At 37.1% G+C, this 14,026-nt stretch overlaps 1 protein-coding gene across 10 annotated transcripts in view; it reads right to left on the reverse strand.

Moving 5' to 3' along the window:
* The window catches only part of tcf12 (transcription factor 12), a 178,271-nt gene that overhangs the window by 43,879 nt on the left and 120,366 nt on the right, over positions 1 to 14,026 (reverse strand). For all 10 annotated transcript variants that reach the window (XM_078427058.1, XM_078427050.1, XM_078427052.1 and 7 more), the window contains 2 exons: positions 13,397 to 13,538; positions 13,080 to 13,144 (listed from right to left, as the gene is read on the reverse strand). In XM_078427058.1, the coding sequence (XP_078283184.1) occupies positions 13,080 to 13,144; positions 13,397 to 13,538 (207 nt within the window). The remainder of the gene's footprint in view (positions 1 to 13,079; positions 13,145 to 13,396; positions 13,539 to 14,026) is intronic.

The raw sequence follows: 14,026 nt of genomic DNA on the forward strand, positions 1-14,026 counted from the left end.
ACCAAGAGTTTCCTACCTGATCTAGTCCCATTTATTTATGTTTGGCCCTTAGAGTCATAGAGTGTCATAGTGATACCGTGTGGAAACAGGCCCTTCGGCCCAACTTGCCCACACCGGCCAACAAAGTTCCAGCTACACTCGTCCCACCCGCCTGCGCTTGGTCCATATTCCTCCAAACCTGTCCTATCCATGTCCTTGTCTAACTGTTTCTTAAACGATGGGATAGTCCCAGCCTCAACGTCCTCCTCTGGCAGCTTGTTCCATACACCCACCACCCTTTGTGTGAAAAAGTTACCCCTCGGATTCCTATTAAATCTTTTCCCCCTCACCTTGAACCTATGTCCTCTGCTCCTCGATTCCCCTACTCTGGGCAAGAGACTCTGTTCTACCTGATCTATTCCTCTCATGATTTAGTACACCTCTATAAGATCATCCCTCATCCTCCTGCGCTCCAAGGAATAGAAACCCACCCTACTCAACCTCTCCCAATAGCTCACACCCTCTAGTCCTGGTGACATCCTCATAAATCTTTTCTCAACCCTTTTAAGATTGACAATATCTTTCCTATAACATGGTGCCCAGAACGGACACAATATTCTGAAGGTAGACGCAAAATACTGGTATAACTCAGCGGATCAGGCAGCATCTCTGGAGAGAAGGAACAGGTGACATTTTGGGTCGAGACTCTTCTTCAGATATTCACAATATTCTAACTGTGGTCTCACCAACGTCTTATACAACTGCAACATGACCTCCCAACTTCTATACTCAATACTCTGACTGATGAAAGCCAATGTCCCAATTCCCCCAAACATTCATATTCATGTACCTATCCAAGTGTTGTAATTGTACCTGCCTTCATTACTTTCTCTGGTAGCTCATTCCACATAGCCACCAACCTATGAAACAATTGACCCTCAGGTCCCTTTTAAATCTTTCCCTTTCACCTTAAAAGTGTGCCCCCTACTTTTAGACTGTCCTGCCTTGGGACCAAACGTATCCCCATTTTATATTATAATTCTGATCCAGAGATGGTGATTAAACTACTGAGTTACTCCAGCACTTGGTGTCTATCTTTGGTATAAACCAGCATTAGCAGTTCTTTGTTTCTGCACAAAGATGAGAGTCTGCCATGCAAGTGATCTCCGCCCTCCGCTACACAAGTCATACCCAGTCTGGGAACCTCAAATAACTGAAACTGCCTGCAAAGTTGTTTCCACCATAACCAGCTTCCTTCCTACATCTCATTTAGAAAATGCAACAGCCTTGAAGACTCCATTGAATCTCATGGCCGTGATTGCTCATGATGAAAATCAGCACACGGAAAATCAGTATTAATGATTGAAAAAAATGTGCCATTAGACAAAGCACCCACCTGCCCTATTAACACTTCTTGCCCCATCTGTGGCAGAGTGACAGTTCCAACATCGGCCTCAGCCACCTTTGAATCCAGACAAATGGAGCAGAAGCAAGTCGTCCTCATTACCAAGTATAACAAATGAAAGTGTGAACCACACTAATTTGGTTGAATAAATCCATTAATAAGCTTTCGGAATGGAGTTCAATACTTTTTCTCCATCATTGAAGTTATGTGCTTTGCTTTCTTCCTTACACTGAGGACTTGGTCTCACATGAAACGCTGTAGCATGAATTATACCAAAACAAATTCCTCAACAAAAATGGCCTGGTCACAATAAATCATTAAGGATTCCAAATGTTTATGTACCACAATACAACATAAAGGAGGGAAGGCGGTGAAATATGAGGAATACCTGACCAAATTGCAGAAACATGACAAGAACAAATTTAAGCTTTGTGGAAACAAAGCCTACACACAACCAAATGTTTTATATCAATGGAAACTTCAAAAATAATCTCAAATAATACACTCCAATAGATAAACTAAAAATATTCATCAGAACGCATTTCTTAGCCAAGCAAAAATATTATTAGTAATGATTCTGCCACTGGATAATTAAAATATTAGTGCACAATTTGGAAGGAATGATGATATCTGCCCAATGGTCTGCCTGAAACCCACTATTGGTATTTACATGTAGTGATATTATTTCATTTTTACAGAACATAATGCAAATGCTGATATTATTGAAATTATTTGAGCATTATTATATTGGATTAATAAACAAACATAGAACATGGTATCCAAAGCACCAGGGCTATTAAACATAATCAAGAGCAGAAACAGACTTGCCAGCTCTTTGAAACTGTTGTGCCATTCATCAAGACTACAAAACTTCCACCTCAGTGCCATTTTCTTGCATTATCCTAACAAGCCTCAATTAATTTCATTTCCAGAAATCTATCAACCTCTGTCATGAAGGCAATCAACAACAGAACCTCTAAAGATCTCTGTGGTACTGAACTCCACATTCTCATCACCCAAGTTTTGGTCAAATTTCTCTTCATTTCAGTTGTAAGAAACCTTTAAATACAATCTATTTTAGAACCCACATTGTTACATGAAGATTCAATACGTTTAAAACATGAAAAACTCTTTTGTTAAGAAACTAACTATTTTGATTTAGCACTGAATGTTGAAATAAAACAGATGTTTTTCATATGATTCAGTGCAATATCGTGGGCAAAACTTGAAAGAAAAACTACTTGGCAAATGCTCAGGAAAATACATGAGAAATGGCACAAATTTTAATCTGGGGTTTGACTATAATCTGCAGAATTTGACTGCTTTCAAAAAATGTTATACACAAAACCGTTTTTAGCTTATAAAATATATTGTATTTCTTGGTGAATGGTGATTGTCCACTGGAATATTTTTGCTATCAGGGATTCCTCTTCAATAGATAGCATCAAGGTATAAAAATAGAAAATTCTGGAAATATTCAGGTCAGACTGTATCCACAGATGGATGAAAAAAGCTAATGCTCTTAGTCAACGATTTATCAGGATTTAAAAAAAGTTAGTAACAAAATATTTGTTGCACAAAAAGGGTCGAAGAAGAAGACAGAACAAAAGGAAAGCTCTGAGACGAGAAGAGATCAAGGGAGGTTCAATAAATCAAGCGGTGGTGATGGTGCTGGCTAAAAGAAGGTGGTAGAGGCTCCTAAATAACAAAATGGTGTTTCTGCGGAACGTGCAAATCGGAGATAACAATATTAACAGGAAAGAAAAATGAAACCCTGGAAATATGCACTACCAGCCTGGAATGGCTGATTTTCTAAAATGGTCGAATTAAATGTCGAATGAAGGAAACTATCACATGACAAATTGGAAGATAACATACTGATTCTCAAGCCTGAATTGAACAGGTGGTCAAAGGGACATGTTTTGCATGTCCTGCTGTTGAACAAGACAATGACATGCAACTGGATGAATGTGTATGTGGATCCAAAGCATCTTGGGGGGGGGGGGATTATCCTGTTGGAATGCTTACGGGAAGCGGAGGAAAAGCCAAAACCTTGGTCTGGTTGAGAGGAAGGGGCGAGAGCTAGAGTCTCAACAACTATAGTGGAGGGCAAAACCAGAGTTAATGATGATAGTCGCAGCAGTACCTTGCCCTCACTTCATTTGGAGATCTCTCAGGCACAACACACCTCCTTTACCTCCTCCATGAAGATCCAAAAGCATAATTAGTCAGAGTTAGAGTCATGCAGTGTGGAAACAGACCTTTAAGCTTTCCTAGGTCCCCTTAAAGCCTTTATTATCTTCATTCACCGAGTTTAGAATATGAAATATGATATTAGTTCTCCGGGTCAAAATGTTGATGAAGAATGTAAATAGCCAAGGCACTGATCCTTGCTGTCCCACCAGACACTGACTGTCAACCCAAAAGGATTTGCTTATTCCCAATCTTTGCTTTGTTTTGAAAACTATTTCTTGATCCATGGTAATTCCATGGTGGCAGATTATGGAAGAGGAATTTAGAGGTCAATCTGAATTAAAGTTCAGCAGTAAAGCAGACAGAAGGTAAGGTACGACAGAAGTAGGCGCCGTGAAGTGGAAATAGGCAGACTTAGTGATACATGGTTCAATATATAGATCACTCTCAAAAATGGCACCAGCGTTGCACAATTTGATTCTATTTTGGACTTTGACAAGGAAAGAGATGAAGGAACAACATTTACTAAAGACCATAACTTTGTTTTTGCTAATATTCATTTGGAAAAAGCTGGAGTTATCAGCATAGATTGAGGAAACTGGTGTGTGTTTTTGGCTGTTGTTCTGGGAGGTAAGATGAGGGCATGCACATCACAAAGAAGGGCGTGAGCACAGGTCCCAAGGATATGACATATGTAACAATTTGATAGAGAAGTGCTGGTAATTCTCTGACAATTGCATTGTAAAATAATATATATTTTTTCAGTCAGAATAGCCAGAGTAGCTACAGGAAGCGCCGTGGTGCCACGTGCGGACCCGGCAGCCAGCCAAGAACAAGGACCCAGGACTGATTTGCCGCTGCAAAGGCCACTGCCTGCAGGGGGAAGCTCAGCAGCCCCGAAGACCAGAGTCGAGGAAGGAGCCCTGGCAGCGAAGGAGTGGGCTAGTAGGAGAGGGACCAGGGTATTGCTTCCAAGGTCGGCTGCAGGAGGTGACCCCCCCCCCGGACAGAGGCAGACAGGATCGTCAGCTGCTTAGATAGTAGCAGAAATACTATCAGGGGTGCTCCTGTGCTTCCAACAAGTGGACTGGACTTTGGACTGTTTCTTTTTCCTTTGTAAACCGCATCAAAATATGACGACTGTGCATTTGTGAGTTGTGCAAAAAAATTTCACTGTGCTGTCCAGACGTGATAATGAAGAACCATTGAACAGTTACCAAAGCTACATTCAAAAATATTAAAATCAAGTGGATGGATGGGTTGAACATTCAACAACCGATTTACAAATATGCCACCTTTACTTGATAGTTGTTTTAATTGCATAAATTATGATAATATATTGTGATTTTTTCTCAAATAATCTTAAGCCAAATATGCTGTATCAGTGTCTTACTGCAAGAAAGCATCATTTTTATGAACATTTCTTTCTACAAAAAGATTATGCAAGATGTGTGTAATTGCATCATATCCTGGAATTCACAGGAAAGCATTAATAAAATTCCCAGCATTGCCTATTGTACGAGAAACATCCGGTAATAAGATAAAGGCTGTAACCTGATCTTCTGGTGCAAATTAGCTTACAGGCTTCTACCCCACTGACATGATGCCTGAATTATGGATTATTCCTTCCATCAAATTACTTCTAGTTATTGGAAAATGGTTCAATGCCAAGTTCAACTAAAAAACATTTACCCACATGGCTAAGCAGCCAATGTAACATTTCAATATTTTACAAAAAGACACGATTAAAGCACAGAATCTCCATCAGTCTGAAGAAGGGTCTCGACTCGAATCATTACCCATTCCTTCGGTCCTGAGATGCTGCTTGACCTGCTGAGTTACTCCAGCATTTTGTGATACCTTTGAATCTCTTTTAAAGCTCATTTTGACACTGCCTATCAAATTAAGCTTTTTGTGGTTTACAATTAAACTCACTTGTTAATACCAAAAATCTTCATCTAGTCAACAGATTTCCCTTGATTAGAGAGAAGGCTGCCAACAATGCAAAGAACCAAATCATTGAGAGCAACTTCAGATTTCACCACAAATTCACTTGGTTGACAATCCCAAGGTTGCTATATATCACATAGTGTAATGACAAAAATGACAACTGTTTTAGCAAAGTACGGGTTACTGCCTAATATTTTTGCTCAAAAGTTCACAAGGAAATTACATTGGATTGATAAACAAGAAACCACAAAACTGGCTTGGAAGCAAGTTATCATTGATCCGAAAGGTTTCCTAACGAAAATGATATAATATGAACAATCACAGTCATCTTTCATTAGACTACATTACTTGATTCATTCCATTATTTTATTCTTCAGGATAATCAGTTTAATAGTATTGTCAAGCAGATGATGTAATTAGAACTTGTCGTATTTTAATATATGTTTGATATTATCCACTAAGCAAGAACTTGGATTATTAAAATAAAACTAGCAGATTGAGAAGAGTACCTGTGCACTTACTTGAGCTACAGCCTCACAGCTCCAGTGACCCACATTCAATGTTGTGGAGGACCAAAGGGCCTATTTCTCCACTGTCCAACCATGAACCTATTATGTCATTAAATCCAGAGCCTACGTAATGACGATGAATTGTCATTTTATATGTTTTTTTAAACAAGGCCCACCCTCCAAATGAATTAATCCAAAATAATTGGATTGGTTTCCTAAAGAGCCTAAAACCTCCAGTATAATGTCTGTAACTCTCATGCTAAATATGACACTCAAAAAATTAAGAGGAAAAAATATTAAACTTGCCTCCTGTAAAATGCAAGAAACATAACTTGTAAGTGCAATTAGGTGGAGATGAGCAAATCATCAAACATACAAAGAGATTGCCTGCAAAGACGGTTGTGATTATAAACTCAGTAGAAAAAAGTTGGAATTGGAAATCAACCTGTAATGCAAATAATCACCCTGAAATGTACAAATCTGTCTGAGACTAAATTGAAATATTGCATCCTGGCACCTAATGCACAAAGCCAACCTTATAGATTGGCTTTCTTACATTGGTAGATTAGTTGAGTTATACAGCACAGAGGTATGCGCGTGTGATCGAATATCCATTTACACTAACCCACATTCCTAGTTTCTATCACTCACCTTCACATTCTGGCCAATTAACCTGCCAATGCTTTCATCTTTAGAATGTAGCAGGAAACCATCGCACTCAGGAAACCAATGCCATCACGAAGAGAAAACTTTATAAATACAGCAATGGAGGTCAGAACTGTACTCGGGTCACTGGAGCTGTGGGCACTGCACCCCAAAGTAAATATTTTTAACTTAACATTTTCAATATTAAATTCATACTCCAAGTAAACAATATGCACTTTTCTCTAGTCATTTTAAAGCTTGGTTCACAAACTAATTGTGAAGTACAAAATTAACAGGAATCATATTTCACGATCGGTTGACATGAATGAAATATTTAAACAGTTTATCCTCCTTTATCCGATGCCCCTGCTGTACAGAATTAGCAAAACAAAAGTTTAAGTAAATTCCAGAATCCTCAAAAAATTTATATTTTAGACTATTTTTGCAATATAAAAATTGAATCAATTCTGTTCAGTATTCTGTTTTACAGTTAGATGCAAAACATGTTTCACTTAGTTGGTAATTTAAAACATATGCTTTCTTTTTCACGGAAAATTTCAGTGTTACAAATTTAATGTTGAAACAATTGCAAGTCAGGAAGAACAGATGGACTGAAACAAGGGATTTATAGTCTGTAGTGTGGTATGTAATGATAGAGCAGATGGAATGCATCAGCATCAGCAACGACAGGAATGATTTATGGAATAACCTGGCTTCTCTTGCCAAGCAAAATGAGATGACAGAATCAAGTTACTGTAGCAACCCAGGTCCACCTATCAGTGAAGTTCTACTTTTCCGATCTGACCTTCCCCCCTTAAATAATGCATTAAAAAAAATATTTTCAATATATTCACTCAACAATCTGGTGATAAGTTACTTTGGTTTTGAAGCAGGTAACAAATTATTTTGATAATTCACATTCTTTCAAATGCACGCAAGCATATATTAAAATAAGGTGAAAAAATGCAAAGTGATAGGGCCTGGTTGGTGCACTGAGTTAGCACACTGCCCTTCTATCTCTGTTCAAAGATAAGCCAGACTACTGAGATGACAGTTTCTTCTCATTGATTGTCAATGTTCACCAGGAACTAACAGGGAATAGTTTCAATTTTAAACTGTACACAAGGATCTAAACTGCTTCCTCATTGAGAGTGAAGAAAAATGTGTATTAACGAGAAGGGTCAAACATGAGTGGTGGACAGAGAGCACGAAGAAAGGAGGCAAAATAAGTAACCAGTACCAAGTTGTTGTAAGCAACTCAAACTGATATTGGAGGAATATACAGATCTTATAAAGATAGGCTGATATATCAGCTTTGCTTTGCACCTCGTGCTTAGACACATAAAAATGCATAATTTATTGCTGCACCAGTTCTAGCTTCTTATCCATCTGTACATCATACCCGATCCGAAACTCGATCTTCCACAAATATTTTAATCAATACACAAGTATAAGATATGTTCCCATCGCAAAACTATAGAGAGCTAACTCTTTTACTTTTGATAACAGCAAAACAACTCAAAGAGCAATCAAGGCAAACAATGAGACCCACAAGTAACTTGGGAGATAGTAATTGTGGTACAAGTTCAAACATATACTGTGATGGTACAAATTAGGATATTTATTGCGATAAAAACTTCCACCACATCTAAGGATTTGATAACTATTCTGAATGTATGTTGAGATTGATGCCACACTGCCAAATGGTGCACAATGGATAATATAGACCATTCAAGACTGCACTACCTTCTGACAACCTAGTATTTGTAACAGTTTCATTAAATTGTGTACATTTTTGTTACTTCTATGTTATACAAGATTCAAACCTAGGACTGTGAACAGTTAAGGAATTGGGAAAGGAAGAAAGGTAGTTAATCCTCAAAATTCATTAAGCCGTTGTTACATTATATATGGTACACTATTATATATGGCGGCAACATTTATTTCAGAAACACAATGGAAAATCTTTGTTTTTTTATCATTTGTCCAACTGTGAACTACCATTAAATAGCATGACAAAAGAGTGTAGAAAATCATTAAATTTCCAGCATTATTAATATGTTAAATACAAATAAAATAAAATGCACCCTGGTGGTTTAGTCCATTAATGCCAATTTTCCCTTTCCCCAGAAAAAATGCAAAAACGGATAGAGTTATGTATAAACAAACTGAGCCAATATTGAACCATGACATTTCAATCAAGGACAATATTGGGAGAATGAGAATTAATTCTCAACACCCCAATCAAAAAGGGGAAATTGTCCATTGTTCTCACTCTTGATCATCATTCTCGAGTCCATACACGAGACGACAATTAGGAAATTCAATCTTGATCACCCATTAGCACTCCCGAGTTCCAGAACCCAGCATTCAACTACCAGCAGGAGACAGTCTGAAGAAAGGTCTCGACCCAAAACATCACCCATTCCTTCTCTTCAGAGATGCTGCCTGCCCCACTGAGTTATTCCAGCATTTTGTGTCTACCTGTCAGTAGGAGACATTCAGGTAAGGTATTAGATGATAATCAGTGATCCAGCACGAAGAGAAATGTGTATCAACCATACAGAAATGGAAAGTAGTATAATTTTCAATTTTGTGTCTTGTTCAATGGATGTTTTCAAGAGAGAGTTAGATGTAGCTCTTAGGGCTAACGGAATCAAGGGATATGGGAGAAGGCAGGAACGGAGTACTGATTTTGGATGATCAGCCATGATCATATTGAATGGCAGTGCTGGCTCGAAGAGCCGAATGGCTTACTCCTGCACCGATTTTCTATGTTTCTATGTTTCAAGATTCTTAATCTCATCCATTTACCAAACTTTAAATACAGAATATAGGTTTAAAACTATAGCAGTGGTCACCTTGAAATGCTCACATACCATTACTTCTCATCCTAAAAATGTAATTAGTGTGTAATATAATGAGGTAGGACTCTAGACTTCATCATTCCATCAAACTAAACGCCAGGTACCCTTGTTCTCCCCTCCCTAAAGAAGCCCTTCAAACTTTGTGCTTTACCTTGCATCATTATCTGTTCACTCATTCACCCATGCTCAGTTACACTACATTCCAGTTAAGAATTCCAGTAGGGGCAGAGCTAACCCTCTGATTGTTCGGCATTTGGTTCACTGGAGCCTCTCTTCCCATGCTGCATTTAAATGCACCATTTCTCATGCTTTCTTCAAATACAATAGCTTCACCGAAACTAATATTTCTTATGAAATTGGACAATGTGCAAACAAATTATAATAGGGTTAATATCCAATTTTCCAGAAACTCTGCCAGTCTAGCATCACTAAAGTGTTGGATTATTAAGTGTTGTATATCCTTTACTCATTCACTTGCCCATGTATCAGCCTTCCCCACCCCCACCCAATTCCACTTTAGTCCAAAATCCGTTCATCTCACACTTGAATGTGCTCAATTAAAAATCAACCACACCCCTCGAGAGCAGAAAAAAAAGTAGATTCATGACTATTTAAGCTTCCTCTTATTCTGAGACTGCACCTGTGGGATCCAACTTCTAGAAGAGAAGAAAATACTTTCCACAGATTCCATCCTTCCAATTACACTCAGAATCATAAGTTATAATGAGATTGCTTCCCATTATATTCCCATTGATCATAGGCCCATCCGATTCAGTCTCATAAGGCGATACCCCCATCCCTGGAATCGGCACATACTGGTTCTACAGCAAATATATCCTTTCTTGGGTTCAAAAAACAAAACTGCACTCAACACTCTGGGTGTGGTCTCACCAAATCCGTGTACAATTTGCAGCAAAGTTTGCACTCCATTCCTTTTGCATAAGACCAAACTATCATTTGCTCTCAAAATTGCTTGTTGCACAATTATATGTAAAATGATTTTTAAATTCTCTAAATTCAAAAATTGTTACAATTCTTTTAACCTGTTTGCTTCAAGACTCGCTTGCAAGACAGCTTGCAAATTCCCTACAGCTTAAGTTCTAACCAGCTATACATCATCGGTTTGCACACTATTCCTTCATCTGGATCATTAATACAGAATGCAATTAAGCTGAGGACTGATGCTTGAAGCACTCCAATAGCAAATTCACCAACCAGAAAATCGTCCACTTATTCCAATATTTTCTGATGGTCATGCCAATTCTGCGAACACTAGTGTTGTTGAACAATATATATTCTTTATTGATCCAAATGACATCTTCATAACCCTAAGTACATATATAAAATGTTATTTCCTTTCCACAGATCTGTTTATTCTTAATTAGAAGATATTTGAATTTCTTGTCATCACTTTCATCATGAATTTCAGCCCAATTCTACGCATTATGTTAAGCAAACAAAACTGAAGTTCCCATTTTCTCTGACTTTTTTTGTGCTACATAGGTTATCTAATCTGCTGGGGTCACTCGTGAATACAGAATATTTTGCAAAAAAACTTCAATTGCATTCTCAATCAGTGGGCTTTTCATTTAAATGTAAATAAACCTCATGTACAAGTAATATGTTGGCCTTTGGCCCTATTAATTTCTGCAAAACATTCATTAATATTAATTACCAGTTTCTCATTCATATGACCCTTAGTTCTCCATATATAATTTATTGTCATCTACTTTTACAAAATATTTGCCAGAGTCTGTTATTCCCCGATTATCTTGCTATCCTGTCTCCAACTTGAAGGGACCTATTTTAACTTTTTCTGTCTTTCCATTTAACAAAGAATGTGGAAGCTCCACAAATATTTATTGTTTGATTACTTGCATTATCATTCTTACTTAATTCTGGTTTCAATGACTGAATCTCAAATATTTGCCATTCTTCATACTTTTAAAATTTGAATACTACTTACAGAAAATAGCTCCTCACAACAAGGTTTAATGACTTTTAAATGTAGAATTAGAGCATCAACTTGTCATTTTGGAACTCAACACTTAACAATGTTTCACTTTTATATTCTCAACCAATCCTCCCATGAACTCACCTCTATGTAACTCCATAAATGCTTATAGCTCTCAAAGAACTTTATTTTTGAATAAATCCAATTTTATTTAATCCACTCCTGATGATTGTGCCTTCAGCTATTGATCCCTACGTTCAGGAATTCTTTTGCTAAAGCTTTCTGTCTCTTAACACTTTTTTCCTCTCAGAGCTTCAACAAAACTTTAATCCATATCCCCTAATCCCCTTATGTGGCTCAGAATCAAATATTGGTTGATGGTATTTCTGTGATACATTTGTTTTTTTTTCCTATGTTAAAGACAAACATAAATCATTACTCTTCTAGATAATCGCTAAACTATTACCATTCAACAATTTGAATCCAGCAGGATTCAAATCTCAAGTTCAGTAGAAGGGTTATTCCAAAATGAAAATCTGTCTCCATTGAAGTAATACTATAGGCACAAAAACGATATAATCTTCAACTTGATTCAGTTAATAATGTCACACTGTGCAGTGGAAAAACTGCCCTGCCAACATTTTCAATTGCTTTACTCAAATACAATTTTTTTAAGAACTCAATTCCCTATAAAGATGGTCACAAATGTCTTCAGCACCTCAGGAGTTCAAATCTACAAATAGATATCATAGTTATCATTAACACTATGTTTATGATGTGCATATCCATTATTTTTGAATACTACAATTTCAACCAAATACCCGAATCCTTTCTGAAATGGCAACCCACCTGCCTCGAGCCTCTGACATAACTTTCAAAATGTCACTCTTCATTCTTTCAGAACTTCAAAGCTTGGAACATAATCAAATAGGAAGACTTCCCAGACAACAGAAGCAGGTTAAACGTCAAAACTGACATCAGAAAAGTCTACCTTCAGCAGTCCAATAACTAGCATTTTGGATTATTTATAGTTTAGTATTTGAACTTGCAGGTCCAACAGCCTAAAAATCAGAAGGAATTTAATGTACTTATTTTTTAAATATTACTTCTTTTGAACAAAGCTGATGCTCTGGAAAATAAATTGAAACCTTTACTAAATTGTAATCTATCAACATGCAACTTTTTAAGATGTGAAATTGTTAAATTAGTGCAAATATAAAATCAAAATTAAAAAAACATAGGATAATATTACACTGGAAATGTTAGTTAACCCTTTGAGTACTGAACGCCCCTTGCAGCTTTCAAAATGTGTGCATTTTCCATCATTCTTGCAAATGCCGTTTTCTTTTAAAGGTTCTGATTTATGAAAATAAATATTATTGTTCTCAAAGGGTTAAATTAGCACACATTAGTGTTGTTGATGAATGTCCTTGAGGTCAGTATTTTGGTTAAAAAAAGCATGAGGGTCTTTTTTGCTCCCCTGTGAAATTATGCTACTTGTCAAAGATTTTTTTAAAACTAGTTTGGGTAATTAAGTTTTTTTTTAAAGATGCTAAAAGGTTTGATTCAGTACTCACAGATGCCAAAGCTTTTCCAAGTGCATCACCTGTCTGTGCACCCCCAGCTGCATTTCCTCTGTTCCCTACACACAATATAATTGGAGCATAAAACACTTGGATTATTCAATGGATCAACATTGTTTTTTGCACTTGAATGAAAATTTTGTTCCATATATCTTCAATTTATTGCACAAGCTGAAATTTATTTTTTAATGTTAAGGAACAAAATTGCAATTTTGCAGTTGCAAGTAATGCAACATCATTTTTAAAAAAAATCAATCAGCTAATTATTACTTCCACTTGGGCGTGGAAGTAAACATTTTCTTGTAACATACCCAAAAGGTTTTCTGATCCATTGACTGGTGGTGTGTGTGAGGCTGCAGCATAATGGGAGCTGGTACTTCCTCGATGGAAGCTAGACATTGGGGGAAGACTGGGGTTGATGTCTGTAGGTGAAACTGAATGTGGTGGATAGTTCTATAAAAATAAAAACACCAAGTAACAACCCTGGATGAGAACAGTCAAATAATTACAGTAGAACCTGCTTAATAGCCATCCTATTTGACATGGAAGACTTCTGTTAAGCCACACTAATTCTGGATGGAACTGCTTAGTTTGCACCACAAGAATATGCTCACAAATACCCTTCTTACTGAAAGATAACTGATTAGATGTATTAGTCAAACATGTTAAAGACACATAATCGAAGTAAAATTAAAACTTCACCAATCCCTTACGTAACTGGTGGGTTTTGATTTACAAACAACAAATCTATAACATAATAATAAGGAACATGTTACTTAGGTTAGGTACATGACTTCATAACTATCAGTCCAAATAACTCAAGATGATCAAACACCGAAAGCACTAAAGTTATGCTTAACTTTAATTAAGGGGTCTTCCACACACTGCAGCTCATGAATCACATTGAGGGAAAGCCCAGGGTTGGAAAGGAAGGTACGCAA

Source organism: Rhinoraja longicauda, chromosome 33 (genome assembly GCF_053455715.1).
Source record: "Rhinoraja longicauda isolate Sanriku21f chromosome 33, sRhiLon1.1, whole genome shotgun sequence".
In the NCBI taxonomy this organism is placed as follows: domain Eukaryota; kingdom Metazoa; phylum Chordata; class Chondrichthyes; order Rajiformes; family Arhynchobatidae; genus Rhinoraja; species Rhinoraja longicauda.